This window comes from Parasteatoda tepidariorum, chromosome 1 (genome assembly GCF_043381705.1).
Source record: "Parasteatoda tepidariorum isolate YZ-2023 chromosome 1, CAS_Ptep_4.0, whole genome shotgun sequence".
NCBI lineage: Eukaryota > Metazoa > Arthropoda > Arachnida > Araneae > Theridiidae > Parasteatoda > Parasteatoda tepidariorum.
The window spans coordinates 77,550,101-77,565,595 of NC_092204.1; the positions used below are offsets into that span (position 1 = coordinate 77,550,101).

Below are 15,495 nucleotides of genomic sequence, written 5' to 3' on the forward strand. Positions count from 1 at the left end.
AATAGTCAAAACAATTTTTGAATTTAATAAAATAAAAAATTTCTAAAATTTATATTTTGCATGGAATAACTAATGATAAATTAATGTCAAATATCTAACGTTTTATGCAGTTGTCAAATCAAATTGATTTTGATAACTTAAATTTTTTTCAATATCTAATTACAAAAAAAAAAAAAAATATTTAGACACCGAGGAAATTACGGAACTATATATTCATTTCTGTACCACCTTTATTTGAGCCTTATTTCCGTGGTATTGTTTCATTTATACGTACAGTGCGAAAAAATAAATAAATGGACCACCCTGAATTATTTTTGATCTAATGATCGAACGTTCTAGGATTCAATTAAAATGTTTCAAAGGGGTGACCTCAAATATGCTAATTAATTAGTGCAGACGATATTTTAAGTCACGAAATCAAACATAAAATGATAAATATTTACTAAAAGTTATTTTTTGCATGGAATTATCTTTGGATAAAGAATTGTATGCAAAACGTTTTCAATTTGCTGAAAAAGTTCTAGAGATGTGGCGAAATACGCAAAAAAGTAAAATTAATATTAAGGGATCCAAACTTTGGACCGCCTATCTGACCAAACTACTGTGATCATATATTTTATAGTTTGCGGTTACCCCCTATTTTTTTGGGGGGGGGGCAGAAATCCTAATTTGTTGAAAAAGAGGTATGCTCATGCAGAGGAAGTACGTTTTTGTCTGATTTTGTAACTTAAAATATCGTTTGCATTAATTAATGAGTATTTTACTACACCCTAGAATCATTACACCCTAGAATCATTAAGATTAAGTCCTAGAACGTGAAAATCCGAGCATTAGGATCAAAAGCTATTCAGCGAGCATTATCTGGGGACTGTTTAGAAGAAATTTGGGTCCGTTAACGGACCCTTCACAAAATATCTTCACAAAAACGGACCCTTCAAAAAATATTTTAACTTAACAACGGACCCTTCACAAAATAATTTATCTTTTAATCGGACCCTTCACAGATTTGTTAATCTTCATTGTTTTCCTAATCAAATTAAACCTTCCGGGGGAGGGGGAGAGAAAGACAGATGTAAGCAAACTAAGTTTTGTCTTCGGCAGACGCTTCTTCNCAAAATAATTTTTGAATCAAATCAAATAAAAAATTTCTAAAATTTATATTTTCAATGGAATAACTAATGATAAATTAATGTCAAATATCTAACGTTTTATGCAGTTGTCAAATCAAATTGATTTTGATAACTTAAATTTTTTTCAATATCTTATTACAAAAAAAAAATATTTAGACACCGAGGAAATTTTTCTTTTCGAAACGGAACTATGTATTCATTTCTGTACCACCTTTATTTGAGCTTTATTCCTGTGGTATTGTTTCATTTATGCGCACAGTGCGAAAAAATAAATGGACTACCCTGAAAACTCTTGATCTAATGATCGAACGTTCTAGGATTCAATCTAAATGGTTCAAAGGAGTGACCTCAAATATGCTAATTAATTAGAGCAGACGATATTTTAAGTTACGAAATCAAACACAAAATAATAAATATTTACTAAAAGTTATTTTTTGCTTGGAATTATCTTTGGATAAAGAATTGTATGCAAAACGTTTTCAATCTGCTGAAAAAGTTCTAGAGATGTGGCGAAATGCGTAAAAAAATAAAATTAACATTAAGGGATCCAAACTTTGGACCGCTTATCTGACCAAACTATACTGTGATCATATATTTTATAGTTTGCGGCTACCCCCTATTTTTTTGGGGGGGGGGGGCCAGAAATCCTAATTTGTTGAAAAAGAGGTATGCTCATTCAGAGAAAGTATGTTTTTGTCTGATTTTGTAACTTAAAATATCGTTTGCATATATTAATGAGTATATTTGAAGTTACACCCTAGAATCATTAAGATTAAGTCCTAGAGCGTGAAAATCCGAGCATTAGGATCAGAAGCTATTCAGCGAGCATTATTATATCAAAGGTTTACGTTCAATATTATTTAGGGCCGTACTGTAATATTTTAAATAAAATGAAGTTTACATTTTACATAATTGAATATTTATTTTTAATTTGAAAATGATAAAATACAATTTTGTTTAATTGCTGACTTGATTTGCAAAGCAGTAAAATGCTGTTAGAGAATTGTTAAAAGAAATTGTGGTGTGAAATCAATTTTGGCTAGGATTCATAGACTGAAAATAAAATTAAATCGAAACGTTGGCACAAGGTTAGTAAATAACGCCAGAGCCAAAACATTTAAGTTAAAACACTTCGCATTGCTAACGTGATGTAATGATTTAACATTGAACTTTGCTGCGGGTATAAAAAGAAAATGCTTTTAATAAAAGTATTTCTCTTCTTGACATCTCGTTTTTCTAACAAACAAAACTAGATTACCGGTACAAATTTATTTTTGATGAGTATTTTATACAAAGAAGCCAATCCTAAAAATTATATGCAGTTAAAAATATCAATCTAAGGCAATCGATGTGCAAAATGCAACTAAAAATATCAATCTAAGGCAATCGATGTGCAAAATGCAATTAAAAATATCAATCTAAGGCAGTCGATGTGCAAAATGCAATTAAAAATATCAATCTAAGGCAATCGTTGTGCAAAAAGCAAGGCATTAAGGCGTCTGAAAGCAAGCAAGGAATTACGGAGATGGTGCCAGAAAAAAAAATCATGTTCCTGTTCAATTTTTGACCACAACAATAATTAAAATAGAATCATAACAAAGTATATTTTGTAATACTTGTAATGAAATATTTATTATGGTTGTAGCGTTTATGTAATAATGTAAAAATCAATTTCGAAAATTTTATTTATCACTATGAGACAATGTTGAAACTTTATTTAAATTATGACAAGTTATTTTTCATTTTTTGAGAACTGGGGAAATTTAGTTTATGTTAAATAATGCCTTTTGTTTTGAAATTTTAGCAATATTTTATTATTGCTGCATTTTTCTGTAATATGTGTGTAGCAAATAAAATAAAATAAACTATTGAATTTTATGTTGTCCTACTTACAGCAAATCTAACTAATATGTTTGCTCCGGCTCCTTCTCCAAATCCCACAACTAATTTAACCCTGTAATAAAGATTATATCATTAAGAATCTCCTATAATTCATTCAAACATGAAATGCTCTACTAAAATTTAACATTAAACAAAGGCATTGAACATATCTCGAATGAATAACATAGTGATTAAATAGTTATGAAAACTCTTCAAAACAAGTCTTTAAAAATTCTTGTAAGTATACCATTATAAATAGTCTTTTGTCATTATAAGATCTAGATAAAAGCTTGAGATCAATTACTTATTAAACATTCATTTTCAAAAATAAAAGAAACTTTAAAAGTTTAAATTTTTTAAAATATTTTTTGATGTATGGTGCTACATAAAAAAGGAAAACGTAAAATTTTCACAAATATTTATCTGAACACAATTTTATATTCACATGCAAATTACAATATATGATTAAAGAGAAAAGAAGAAAAAAATTGTAAAAGTACTATAAGTTGTTGATCCTCATTTTGTTCATATCTCATTTTTGTCGCTATGTAAAATGAATGAAAATACACAGTAAAAATATTTTACAATAAGTATAATTTGTTTAAGCTTAGAACGTATAATTCCTTTTTTTAAAAATCTTTTTCACAAAAATGCTAAAAAATTTTTTTTTATTACTCGATTACTTTAAGTTGTAATAGTTAAGTACTTTTTAAACAAAATATATTACATTATATTGTATGAAGAGTTTTGAAATTCAGAAGTTTTAAATATAAATCTCATACTATAAAATCTTAAAAAATCGTAGCTATTATAAAAGTATAATCAAAGTATTTTAATATATAATGCCAAAAAAGGGCATATATTTTTTAAAAAAATATCATGTTAAACGGAATTCATGTATACATTTCAAATTTAAATAATTGAAATTGTTATGAAATCTGAAATAATGCCAAAAAAAGGAGACTTTTTTTCGATGCAATTTAAACTTACTACACTGTAAGAACTGAGGAGTAATAACAATCCGAATTCTGTGTTGAAAAATTACAAAAATTGTGAGAATGAATACTTTATTTCAAGTTAATACCAAATCGAGCGTTCATGCACATTTGAAAGGATTAGGTTAAATCTTAGCATCAGTAATTACTACAGCTTACACCAAGTTCAGATGCATTTACTTCATTTACAGAACATTTCATAGAAGCAGAAGTAAACTGCTAAAAGATTTCAGTCGTATAATGATGAAAAAGTTCTCACGAGAAGATTTACATGAATTTGTCAATTGTATTAAATAATTCTATGATATTCAATTTCTATCCACTTTGGTTTTGCTTAGCTTTGTTTGAATTCATATTAACATTTTCTTTGCGTTGTGTGTATGTTTTATGAACAAACGAAGTTAAATTTACGAAATATTCTATATATATACGCATCCTAAATTAATGATTCTTACTTTAGATTGTATCGATCATAAAAATGACTTAATTGATTCCTATGTGTATCATATCTTACTGTAATTATAATTTTCAGTGTTACTGAATAACGAAAAGGGTGGCGAATACTTTACACCGAGTAGTGAAAAAAAAAATTTCTTGCTGTAGTTAAACATCTAGATTCAAAAGTTATGTGAGTTGTTTTACTTCACCGATTTGGTATAAAGTAGTTGAAATCATTTTTTGGTGATGAGATATACTGAAATGGTTTAAAGTTGCTTACTTCAATTGATCTAAAACACAGACAAGATCTTCACCCATCTGTTGAATTGTAGGAAACTGAAAACTGAAATAAAAAATTTATATTAGAAGTCTCATTGTTAGACAATAGTTTTGCTTTTAAATATTTATCTGGGATTTAATTTTTATAAATGAAATAAAAAATAATTTGAATTGTAATAAATTTTGTAAACGTTTGAAATCAATAGCGTTTAAGCCAAAGCTAAAAAATATTTTTAAAGAATCAATGAAGGAATAAAAATACTACTAACTCATTGGGAAGGTCATCGGCATTGTCATCTTGACCAGGCACATCGATATGAATGAACACAGATCTGGGTTTGATTTCGGACATACAGGGGTGCTCCACAAAATCTTGGAAAGTGGAATCTGGAATATTTAAGACAAGTGCTTAACATAAAAATCATTACAAAACACATTCGGAAAATTTAGAAAAATTAATTTTTCTTTCTTTAAGTAATTTTGGGTCATAAGACTGTTGTTCTAAAAAGATTTAGAGATCTGTGAGCTCTTTTATTTAATTATTAATTATTACGTTTTTAATTCTTAAAGCGTACTTTTTTAAGAGGAAAAATAGTGCCTTTTATGAAATATTTTATGAAAAATAATTATCAAAAATATTTAAGAACCTGATTTATTTAACATTTGTCGACTAATTCAAGCTTTGCCTTGATGTAATATAGCATATATGATATAAGTAAAGGCTCAACTATTCATATTTATTTTATGAAAAAATTGAAAAGTATTTTGTGACTTGTAAACGAATTTAACTTAGTCGTCATTCTGTTTTAAATATTAACCTCATGCTTTTTCTTAATTTTAAGATTTAAAAAAATACTTCCATTTATTTTGTAGTACCTTCATAATTATATAGCGAGAAAGTTTTTGAACTTCTTCCCTAGCCTTTTTAAACTGATATATACATTTTACTTTCTTCTTATTCTCTCATGGCTTTTGACATTTTAGTTGTTTGCTTTAAAAAAATGCGACACATAATAACATTCTACTGTAAACATTTTGTTCTAAAGAAGAAAAAAACGAGTAAACTAAAAAATGAAAACCTGAATTGTATAATGCTGCGGGCTGATTTTAGCTTTAATATCGAAGTGAGAGAAATGAATTAAGTTTTTTTTGTTTGCTATTACATTTTAAATACTTTGAACAATATCACGATAGCTATAAATAAATAGAAAAAGTACACAATATATAAATTAGTTATTATTTGGTTTTATTATTCACATAGCTTATTATTTGCACAATTATTTTCCTATTAATATTCTTTTTATGTTAAGTTTTGCCCTAAAAATGCTCAAAACACTAATTTAAACTATGAAATTCTTTAATTTTAATCACTGAGTTTATGTTAAGCAAAAAGATTTAAATAATCCCAAATTATATGATAAGAAGTATTAAGTTTTAAATATTATTTGTATTTTAATTAATAAACTAATTATATTCCTCAAATGATTTTGTTAAAAAAATGTTCAGTTTTAAAACAAAGATTAATGCTGCAATTTTTATTTTATCAAAATGAATCAGAAACAATTTTTTACTTAAAACATGACTAACTAACTAAATTGAATTAATTTTGTATTTAAAAATTTCCTCGTGTTCGTAAAAAATAGCTATCATATATTTTAAGATAAACCGTCTAGATGTTTTAATAAAAGATACTCAATCTATACCAGATTTTTTTTCTGAAATGATTTATTTCGTTTAAACGATTGTTTATAGAAGTGCTAATTAAGTTTAAAAAATACTAGTAGATAGTTTAATTAGTCAAAGATTTAATGACTATTTTTAAAACAGTCCATTTTTCATAAGTTAATTTTATGTGCTTAGATTTATAAGACTTCTTTTCATATAGACAGTACAAATATTTATTATTGTAAAGAAAAATATTGACTTACGATTACTTCCTATATCGTGAACAGTTAAAAATATGGCTTTTTTCTCAACATTGTTGAGATCACCCTGCAAAAGAATCAAAATTAGATATTTTAATCTGTTTAATTTGTACACAATTTTATTCAGACATTTATAAAAGGAAATTCATTTATTTACGAAGGTATTTGTCGATTTTAAATGTATTCAACTCATTTAATAAAATTAGGCAGTTCGTGCTGTTTGTTGAAATAGGTTTTGGTGCCATTTCCACTTACTCAAACTTTAATTTATTTTTAGAGATTTTAAATATTTAAAAAATTTAAAACTAGCTGTAATGTACTGTGTTATGTCAGCAAACCTTTGTTTTATATCTTTTAAGCTAATTAAAGTTACTAAAAATTGGAGTACGTGTAAATAACACCAAGAGCTATTTTATTAGAACTGCTTCATTTTTTAAAAAAAAATCATATTATATGATGTCAAACTTAGTAAATATAATTTTTATAAATGGTGGAATAACCCACAATGCATTTCACACAGAAAATATAAAATCACATCACCATCACATCAAATTCGATAGTGGAATAACTAAGGGAATTATTTCACTATTGGATTGAAAAAGTTTATTATGATTTCGACTGACGGTTACAATGGTAGAATAATTTTTTTTTATTACTATCACCTTTAATCCGACAATGGAATAGCTATGCAAGTTATTTCGCAATCTGATTAGAGGTGTAAATTTCGACCAAACTGTGCAACGGTTGTATAAAATATTTTCACCATTACATCAAATTTGACAGTGGAATAACTAAGAGAATTATTTCACTATTGGATTAAAAACGTATATTTCGACATACAGTTCAATGGTAGAATAAAATTTTTACATTATCATCTCTGATCCAATGATGGAATACTATGCGAGTTATTTCATAGTCTGATTTGAAGCGTGTATTTTGAGAAACGGTACAATGGTAGTATAAAAAAATTTCACTATTCCCTATTTTCTGGTAATAGAATAACTCCGGTATGACGGTAGTATAAAAATAGTTAGTCTACTTTTAATAATCATATAATACCATTAAACTTACAGCAATACAAATGCTAGTACGTTCAGCAAACCGTGGTAGATTATAAAGCCAATGTAACTGTTGAGAAATTAACCGTTTCCCCTTAAATTCTCTAATTATATTCTTTCATCAATACCTGCGAGTCGTTAAAAAATGCAACCGATATATCAGTTTGTGAAGAGAGATCAAAACGGAGTCAATGTGGTCTTTTCCACTTATAGTGTACTGAACTGAAGTATTTATGGAAGGACACAAAAAAGTTCATAATAACTCGATGCGTTATGCCTTATCTGTATACTTAATCTAATATTAGATTAAGTATACAGGGTGTTACATAATGACTGCCCTCAAGGCATATTTTTAGAGTTTTTTTTAAAACGTGAATGAAAAAAAAACTATGCTGCCGTGTAATTGAAAATATAACATAAGTGCTTTACGATTGATTTCGAGAAAGTGGCTTAACATCTAATTTTTTTTCTCCATTGTTAATGCTATAAACGCTAAAATAGAATTTCAGGAAACTGATAAAATAAAATTTTCGAAAATTGATTTTGCAATGTCATACGAAGATGCCAAATATATAAATATCTTAGTTATGAATTTTTAGTCGTCTACGTTGATTTTTCTTTTGCACGGCAACATATAGATTAGGGGTCTTAAATTAATAAAGAAAAAAAACATCTAGAAAAGTTTATTATTTGGGCTGAAAAGAAAAAAAGCACTATTTTATAGTTTGGAGTCTGAAGAAGAACCGAGTAAAATATTTGTGTGAAGATTTAACAGTAACAACATACATAATATACATAAAAACTTTTAACAAGAAAAATATTTTTCAAAATTTTTTTATTTATTGAACAGTATCATTTCAAAAATAATCTTAACGTCTTTAGGAATTATTTGAAAGTTGCACAATAAAAGTTATTTATAACCTTCGAATATATTTATGACATAATTCAAGCAGTAACAAACACAGAACCATTAACAGCTGAGGAAATAAATAACGAAAAGTAGGTCATAAATCTCTAAATACTTATTTGATTTCATTATAGGATTTATCTGTGCAAGACAATCCTAAATATTTAAAGAAATCTGAAAGACAAAACTGGAAACCCATACTTTGTTCCAAAATAACACCAGCAAACATAAGCCGATGAAAATATATAGAACAAAGAAAGAAAAGAAAAAGAAGAAAGTTATGAATACATTATAGCCAACCACCCCTTTTCTCTGCCAGAGTTCGCTTTATAAATAATAAACAAACCCTTTTATCACTTTCTAAAATGCATCCCTTTTGCCGGGGCTTTCATTTCATTTCGATGCGCCCCTCTCATTATTTCAACCCTTCGGTGGAAGCCGAATCTTAGAGAAACAAAAGGATTTATCTTTGGAATGCATAAGGGACTTTTCTCCCTTTTCCCTTTTAAACGAGTGGACGGGGCCCGGTGATTGAACTCGAAAGATCCTTTGCTCTTCCTCTTCTTCACTCACCATCTCAGATGGTGATTGCGCATGCGCATCAGCATCTTCCGTGACATTTGAGAAAGAATCAGTTTGATTTTTCGTTTCCAGGTACGACCTCGTGTCTTCCGGACGGGGTAAAAAAAAAGTATGACAAATAAATAGAGAACGTAAAGGCTTATAATACCTGTCACACCCATAAAAGCAATATATGTATTTATTTTTCATGGTAGACGTCTTCTTCCAATAAAAAATCTGTAGGAGATGGCTCTATTTAATATTTCTTGCTGCTTATTCCGAAATGCTGTTCTTCACGGAATACAATACGAAGTATAAAAATCAAGTTTAAAACAAAGCATAATTTTTTTTTATTACCGTTTCATTAATCATGGAAATCAAAATCTAATTCGGAAGTTATCTTTGTCTCTGAGTTGGACTCAATAATATCTAATTTCTTTACGAAAATTCTACGAAAAATTAACTTCATTATTTATAAAATATTATAAATAATTGCATTCATAAATAAAAAGTTAAAAAAAAATGTAAGAAAAAAGAGGTAAGATGTTCTTTTTGCATAAGTAATATAAATTTATTAAAACTATATGATTAAGTACATTTGAAGCTAGTAGATTATATTTTATAATTTACTTTAAACTATAGGCTCTATATGCTTTAGAAGTTTATTAATGAGTAAAGTCACTGGTGTATTTCAGAATAGTACATATTGTATTCTCCAACATATAATACCCCAAGGTAAATAAAATGGTTTATTTTCACTCAATTTTCATCAAAAGTAATTTTGTCTCGATATCTAAGGCTCAATATCTATATATTATTTGTCTTCTGAGTTGGATTAAAATAATGATATCTAATTTGTTTTCAGAAATTCTACGAAATATTAATTTTATTATTTATATACTATTATAAATAATTGCATTCACAAATAAAAAGTTTAAAAATGTAAAAAACGATTAAAGATGTTCTTTTCACGACATAAGTAATATAAATTTATTAAATATAAAACTATTTGATTAAGTTTTTTTGAAGCTCTTAGAATATATTTAACTTACTTTGAACAACGCGCTCTAAAATATTATGCTTCAAAAGTTTATAAATGGGCCAAGTAATTGGTGTATTTCGGAATAGTACATATTGTATTCTTCCAACATATTACAATACCTACAGGAAAACAAATATGGTTTATTTTCGCTAAATTTTCTTTAAAAGTAAATTTATCCGAATATCTAATTCAGAAGCTATATTTCTGAATAAAATTAAAATAATATTTAATTGTTTGAGAAAGTTCTACGAAAATTAACTTCAATATACAATCTTAAAAGTCGTTTTCACAAATAGAAAAAAAAAGTTTAAAATATGCAAAAAACGAGAAAGGATGTTCTTTTTTAACATAGGTAATAAAAACTTAGTATTAAAACTATATGATACAGTATATTTAAAATTCTTAAATAATACTTTATAATTTACATTTGATTACGAACTAAATACTTATACTTTAAAAGTTCATAAATATGTAAAGTAACTAGTGTATTTCAGAATAATACATATTGTAATCATCCAACATATTATAGTACCCAAAGGAAATATGCTTTATTTTCACTCTAAATTTTCTTTAAAGGTCCCGATATCTATTTAAAAGGTAATCTTTGAGTAGGATTGAATGCTATAAGGTCACAGAGATGAGAGGTTGTTACACCGAATGTTATGTATTGTAATTTAATGTGTATTTGTGATGTTATGTGTCATCAAATGTTATGTAAATTTATTTAAGTAGACTATTATCGGTAGAGTATAGTAATGCTCTTGATAACAGTCTAAATGCAAAATTAAAGTAAACTTTAAACTGTTATCACACTTATATTCAATTCTATATTTTAAATTTTTAATTAAATTAGAAATGTACCTAAACGTTTACATAAAGATTTAAAAATATTTAATATTTCTCAACTTTNAGAGATATTTATTTATCAAATGTTATGTAAATTTATTTAAGTAGACTATTATCGGTAGAGTATAGTAATACTCTTGATAACAGTCTAAATGCAAAATTAAAGTAAACTGTTATCACACTTATATTCAATTCTATATTTTAAATTTTTAATTAAATTACAAATGTACCTAAACGTTTACATAAAGATTTAAAAATATTTAATATTTCTCAACTTTACTATGCTTAAAAAGAAATTTATAATGTGTTGTCCAGAAAGTTTATTTCAATATTTTAAGGTGGTGTATAGACAGGCTTGAATGATTAGAAGTAAATTTTATCCACACATATTTTAAAAGAAGACCAAGTTACAGGAATTTGAGACAGAAAATGAACAAAAGCGACAAAAAAAAGAAAGATATTTGAGAACCCAGAAATAGTTGTATAAGTTTGGAAGGGATGTTCTACCTCATCCCTCATATTTACAAGGCTCCGCGCCCTTATCTTCAGTTATTTCGATTGTTTATAAAATTTTCTTGATGAAAAAACTACTCTGAGGAAACTTTAGTCGATATAAAAGGCAAGTAGGAAAGAATTTTGCTGAAAAACTTGCGAGTTCCTGAAAAGGACGCAACAGAATGAAAAGTTCTGGAACAGAATGGACTTATATAATTGAATAAACGTTTTCCAAAAATTAAATGTGTTGTGTTTAAATATTTTTAGAAATCGGCATGATCTAAGTAACAAAATAAAATGTGTTTTTTTCGTAAAAGGTTCAGGTTTTCATGTTTTTTTCTCCCCGACACAAATTTACGAGAAACACCAAAATCAACCAATTAAATAACGTTATACAAATAGAGTCACGAAATGGTATTGACTTCTTGATCTGCAGTAGGAAAAATATATCATAAATAGATAAAAGAATGATGATTGATCAATGCCTATCATAATCAACTAATCATTATGTACTGTCTAGACATTTATATTTAGAAAATAATTTCCCTCCACAAAATACAAGGCGTATAAAAAAGGCTGACATCTTTAGTACTTACAAAATAAATTATAGCAGCTGAACTGATATAATTGTCGTAAAAAATATTGCAACCATTGAGACTCCGATAACCTAATGGTTTGTTTTCCCATATGAGACTTACAAGGAAAAATAATTCTTTAAGCATGGTAAAAATCCATAATATTTCCAACGGAAAATTTAGAATGCTAATGCTCATCTTTATTTTAAAATATTTCAAAAATTTGTCACAAAATATCAATTTGATTTTATCAGTATCAATGAAGCTATGCGGGGTTTTTTAAAAAAAATAATAATTCAGGATTGAAAGTGTTTGTCCAAAATATGCGAGTTTTAATTTTACGTTTTGATTTAATTACGTTATACGTTAGTTAAGCATTGCGTTTAATTTTCCTACGTTCTATGGTTATTAGTCCAAATGTAAAAAAAAAAGTTGTAAAAAGGAAAGGAATACTGCCTTTGTAATAATTGCAGAATAAACAAAATATTGTTTAAAATTTAAGTAATAAGAACAGTATTTAGTGGTGTTAAGTTACATTTCCTGAGCACTACTTTATCAGATAACTGAGCAATATATAAAATCGTTCATTGGAAATATCTACTGAAAAAAAAGAAGGAATTTTTTAATGGAATTGTTTGGGGGCTAATTTTAATTCATACAATTACTGAAATCTATGTTATAATGTTCGTAAAAATATACAAAAACATTGACAAATTTTCTTTAAATTTGAGCTACGAAATTTTTTTTAAAGTACAATTTTTTTTTCTTTGAAGCCTATCGTCAACTGTGTGCAGCAAAAAGTTTATTAAAAAGTCGAAATTTTAAACATGCCAGACTAATTGCTGAGACTCGTTAAACGAAGCATATTGAGTGTTTCGTAAATACCACCCTTATTACATGCTTTTAAAATAAAGACACAAAACCATACTCATTGGGGCCGCAAATTACTGTTAAAGAGAGAAAAAATAAAAACATATTCGAAATTTGACAAATCACAGTTGAGAAAGGTAAGTTTTTGTTGAAAACCTGTTTGACAGCAGGAGAAATAGGGTGAAAAGAATGGTAATTAGAAACTTATTGCAATCTTCAAGTTTTCATGTTCTCTACCCTCCTTTTTATTTGTCAGACTGCGCTTTTGTTTTCTCCCCGTTTAAATATTATTTCACGATCCTTTCATTAATTTTTGAAAATTAATATAAAAACACATTAAGGGTTGTTATTATGGCACACCATGGATAAAAATTTAAGAGAATATTAAAATTCTCTAAATAACATATTTTAAGAAAGTTTTCCAACTAAGATGTTTGAAACTTAAAAATATAAGTATGATGAAATATCTTATCAAAAACTCTAATATTAGTTTCATTCAAAAGTAGTTTTTAATTTCAATTAAGTTTTTACAAGGAAAGAGTTCAATATTTATCGTAAAATATTTTAAATACAATATCTTTTGAACAAAAACTTATAAATATGACTATACTTTACCATGGCTGTATTCTAAAATATATTGTTATGAATTTCGTTAATAAAACCGTTAAAATTTTTTAACTCCAAATAATCTGTTCAAATACTAAAACCTCAAAAAATTATCAATGCAATTTAGTGCTGTTCCCCAAATATTTCAATGAAAAAATATATTAGAGCGAGAAATTCATTTATCGCTAACTTTTTACATGAAAAAAAAAAGTATTGGCTTCTTGGAATATTTAAAGTATTGAATGAAAAAGAAATTCACCAAGGCAATTTTGTAACTCCAGTAATTGAAATCAAGGAAGAAAAAAAAAATTAAGATTCGATAAAATCGAAACGTAGTTTCATTACACACGCTGAAATAAAGACGATCAGAAGTATTTAATTTCAACTCGTCACTCAAAATCTTTTTCTATACCAACATTTAATAAAAATGGAAACTTCAAATAAACTGAAGTAATTAACTGCTTAAAATAGATCTGTATGTATTTAAAGGAAAGTGCAAGTCTTTAAATATGGTATTCAAATATAGTATTTATTTTAAAAATAGATGACAGGACAAAGATGGTTAAGACAAATAAGGTTTCAAACTTCTTTATGTTAAATAAAAAAATTAAATCTTAATGATTTTATTAATTTATTAATAATTATTGATTAATAATTTATTTAAGAAGCTAAAAATGGATTTAGATTTTCCGAGTACACCCCGAGTGCTTGGAGAGAAAGAGTTCATAAATGTTGAATTAGTTTTAACACGAATATTTGAAAATATAATTGCATTATTTTTTCACGATTCAATTTGGAAAGTAATATTTTATTAATCTGTTCATTTTTGTTTATTTATTTTATCAACTTATTAAGAAAGAGATAAAGAGCTTTGTCTTAAATCAATATTAAGACTGTCTGAAGGCTCTGTAGTAGCATGAAATAATGCTTTTTTGCTAATAATATGCTATTTTCATAACTGATGGGAATTTGCAATAGTTGTTTATCAAGTTTAGCCAATCTATAGCCAGTGCACGCAAAACGTCTATATGGAAAAAAGCCACAGTTTTCGAGAAAATGAAAAACGTTTGCGGTTTAATTTTTTCTTATTCCAATGCATTATCTTGTCTCATAAAAAGTTGGAAAGGAAACAAAAGTGAGAATAAAAGCATTGGCTTTGAATTTTCCTCTAGGTGGAAAAATGTAGCTGTAGCCAAATTGGCAATTTTTAAGAAAGTTGAGTAACTTAAAATATTTTAGTAATATGTCACTTCTAAAGCCCATATAATTCTTTACAGGAAGATGGCTTATGCAGTTTAAGATTATATCTTTGCTTTTCCTTCTCTCTCCCAAGAGTGTAAGGTACTTAAACTGTGATTTTTTAAAATTATTTTCCTTGGCGACAGAGCTTCGAAAAACCATGTTAAGTGAGGAACTCAGACAAGATCTAGTGCACTGTTAAGTTATGGTGTACTATTTCCTTGAATTCGATGCTGAACAACCCAATAATTGTGAAGAAACAAATTTTTCTCAAGTTAACACCAAATCGAGCATTTATATACAATTTAAAAGGCATAGCTCAATCTATAACATTTATAATGGAAAATATTTATACCAAGTCGCTCGCAATCCCACCATACTTTAAATATTTTCGCTACCGAAAACATCAAGGTTGGCACACTTTTTAATATCTCCCGTAGAATGTTTTAATCGATTCCGATTTGGCGTGAAATTGTCCAAGTTTTTCACACTACTATACATCTACGTAAACAAAAGTTCCCCCTTACAAAACGTATGTATGTTTTTAGTTGTGTAATAAAGAAATTTATATTTTCAAGTGTCTAAACTGTAATAAATAATTTCCTAAGGTATAACTTCTATCCGCTTCTGTTCTGTTAAGCCTAGTTC

At 27.1% G+C, this 15,495-nt stretch overlaps 1 protein-coding gene across 4 annotated transcripts in view; it reads right to left on the bottom strand.

Moving 5' to 3' along the window:
- LOC107441008 (uncharacterized protein ZK1073.1) overlaps positions 1-15,495 on the bottom strand; it is a 117,451-nt gene that overhangs the window by 19,456 nt on the left and 82,500 nt on the right. For all 4 annotated transcript variants that reach the window (XM_043043899.2, XM_043043903.2, XM_043043911.2 and 1 more), the window contains exons 3-6: positions 6,652-6,715; positions 4,993-5,110; positions 4,725-4,787; positions 3,024-3,084 (exon numbers count right to left, since the gene is read on the bottom strand). In XM_043043899.2, coding sequence (XP_042899833.1) covers positions 3,024-3,084; positions 4,725-4,787; positions 4,993-5,110; positions 6,652-6,715 — 306 coding nt within the window. The remainder of the gene's footprint in view (positions 1-3,023; positions 3,085-4,724; positions 4,788-4,992; positions 5,111-6,651; positions 6,716-15,495) is intronic.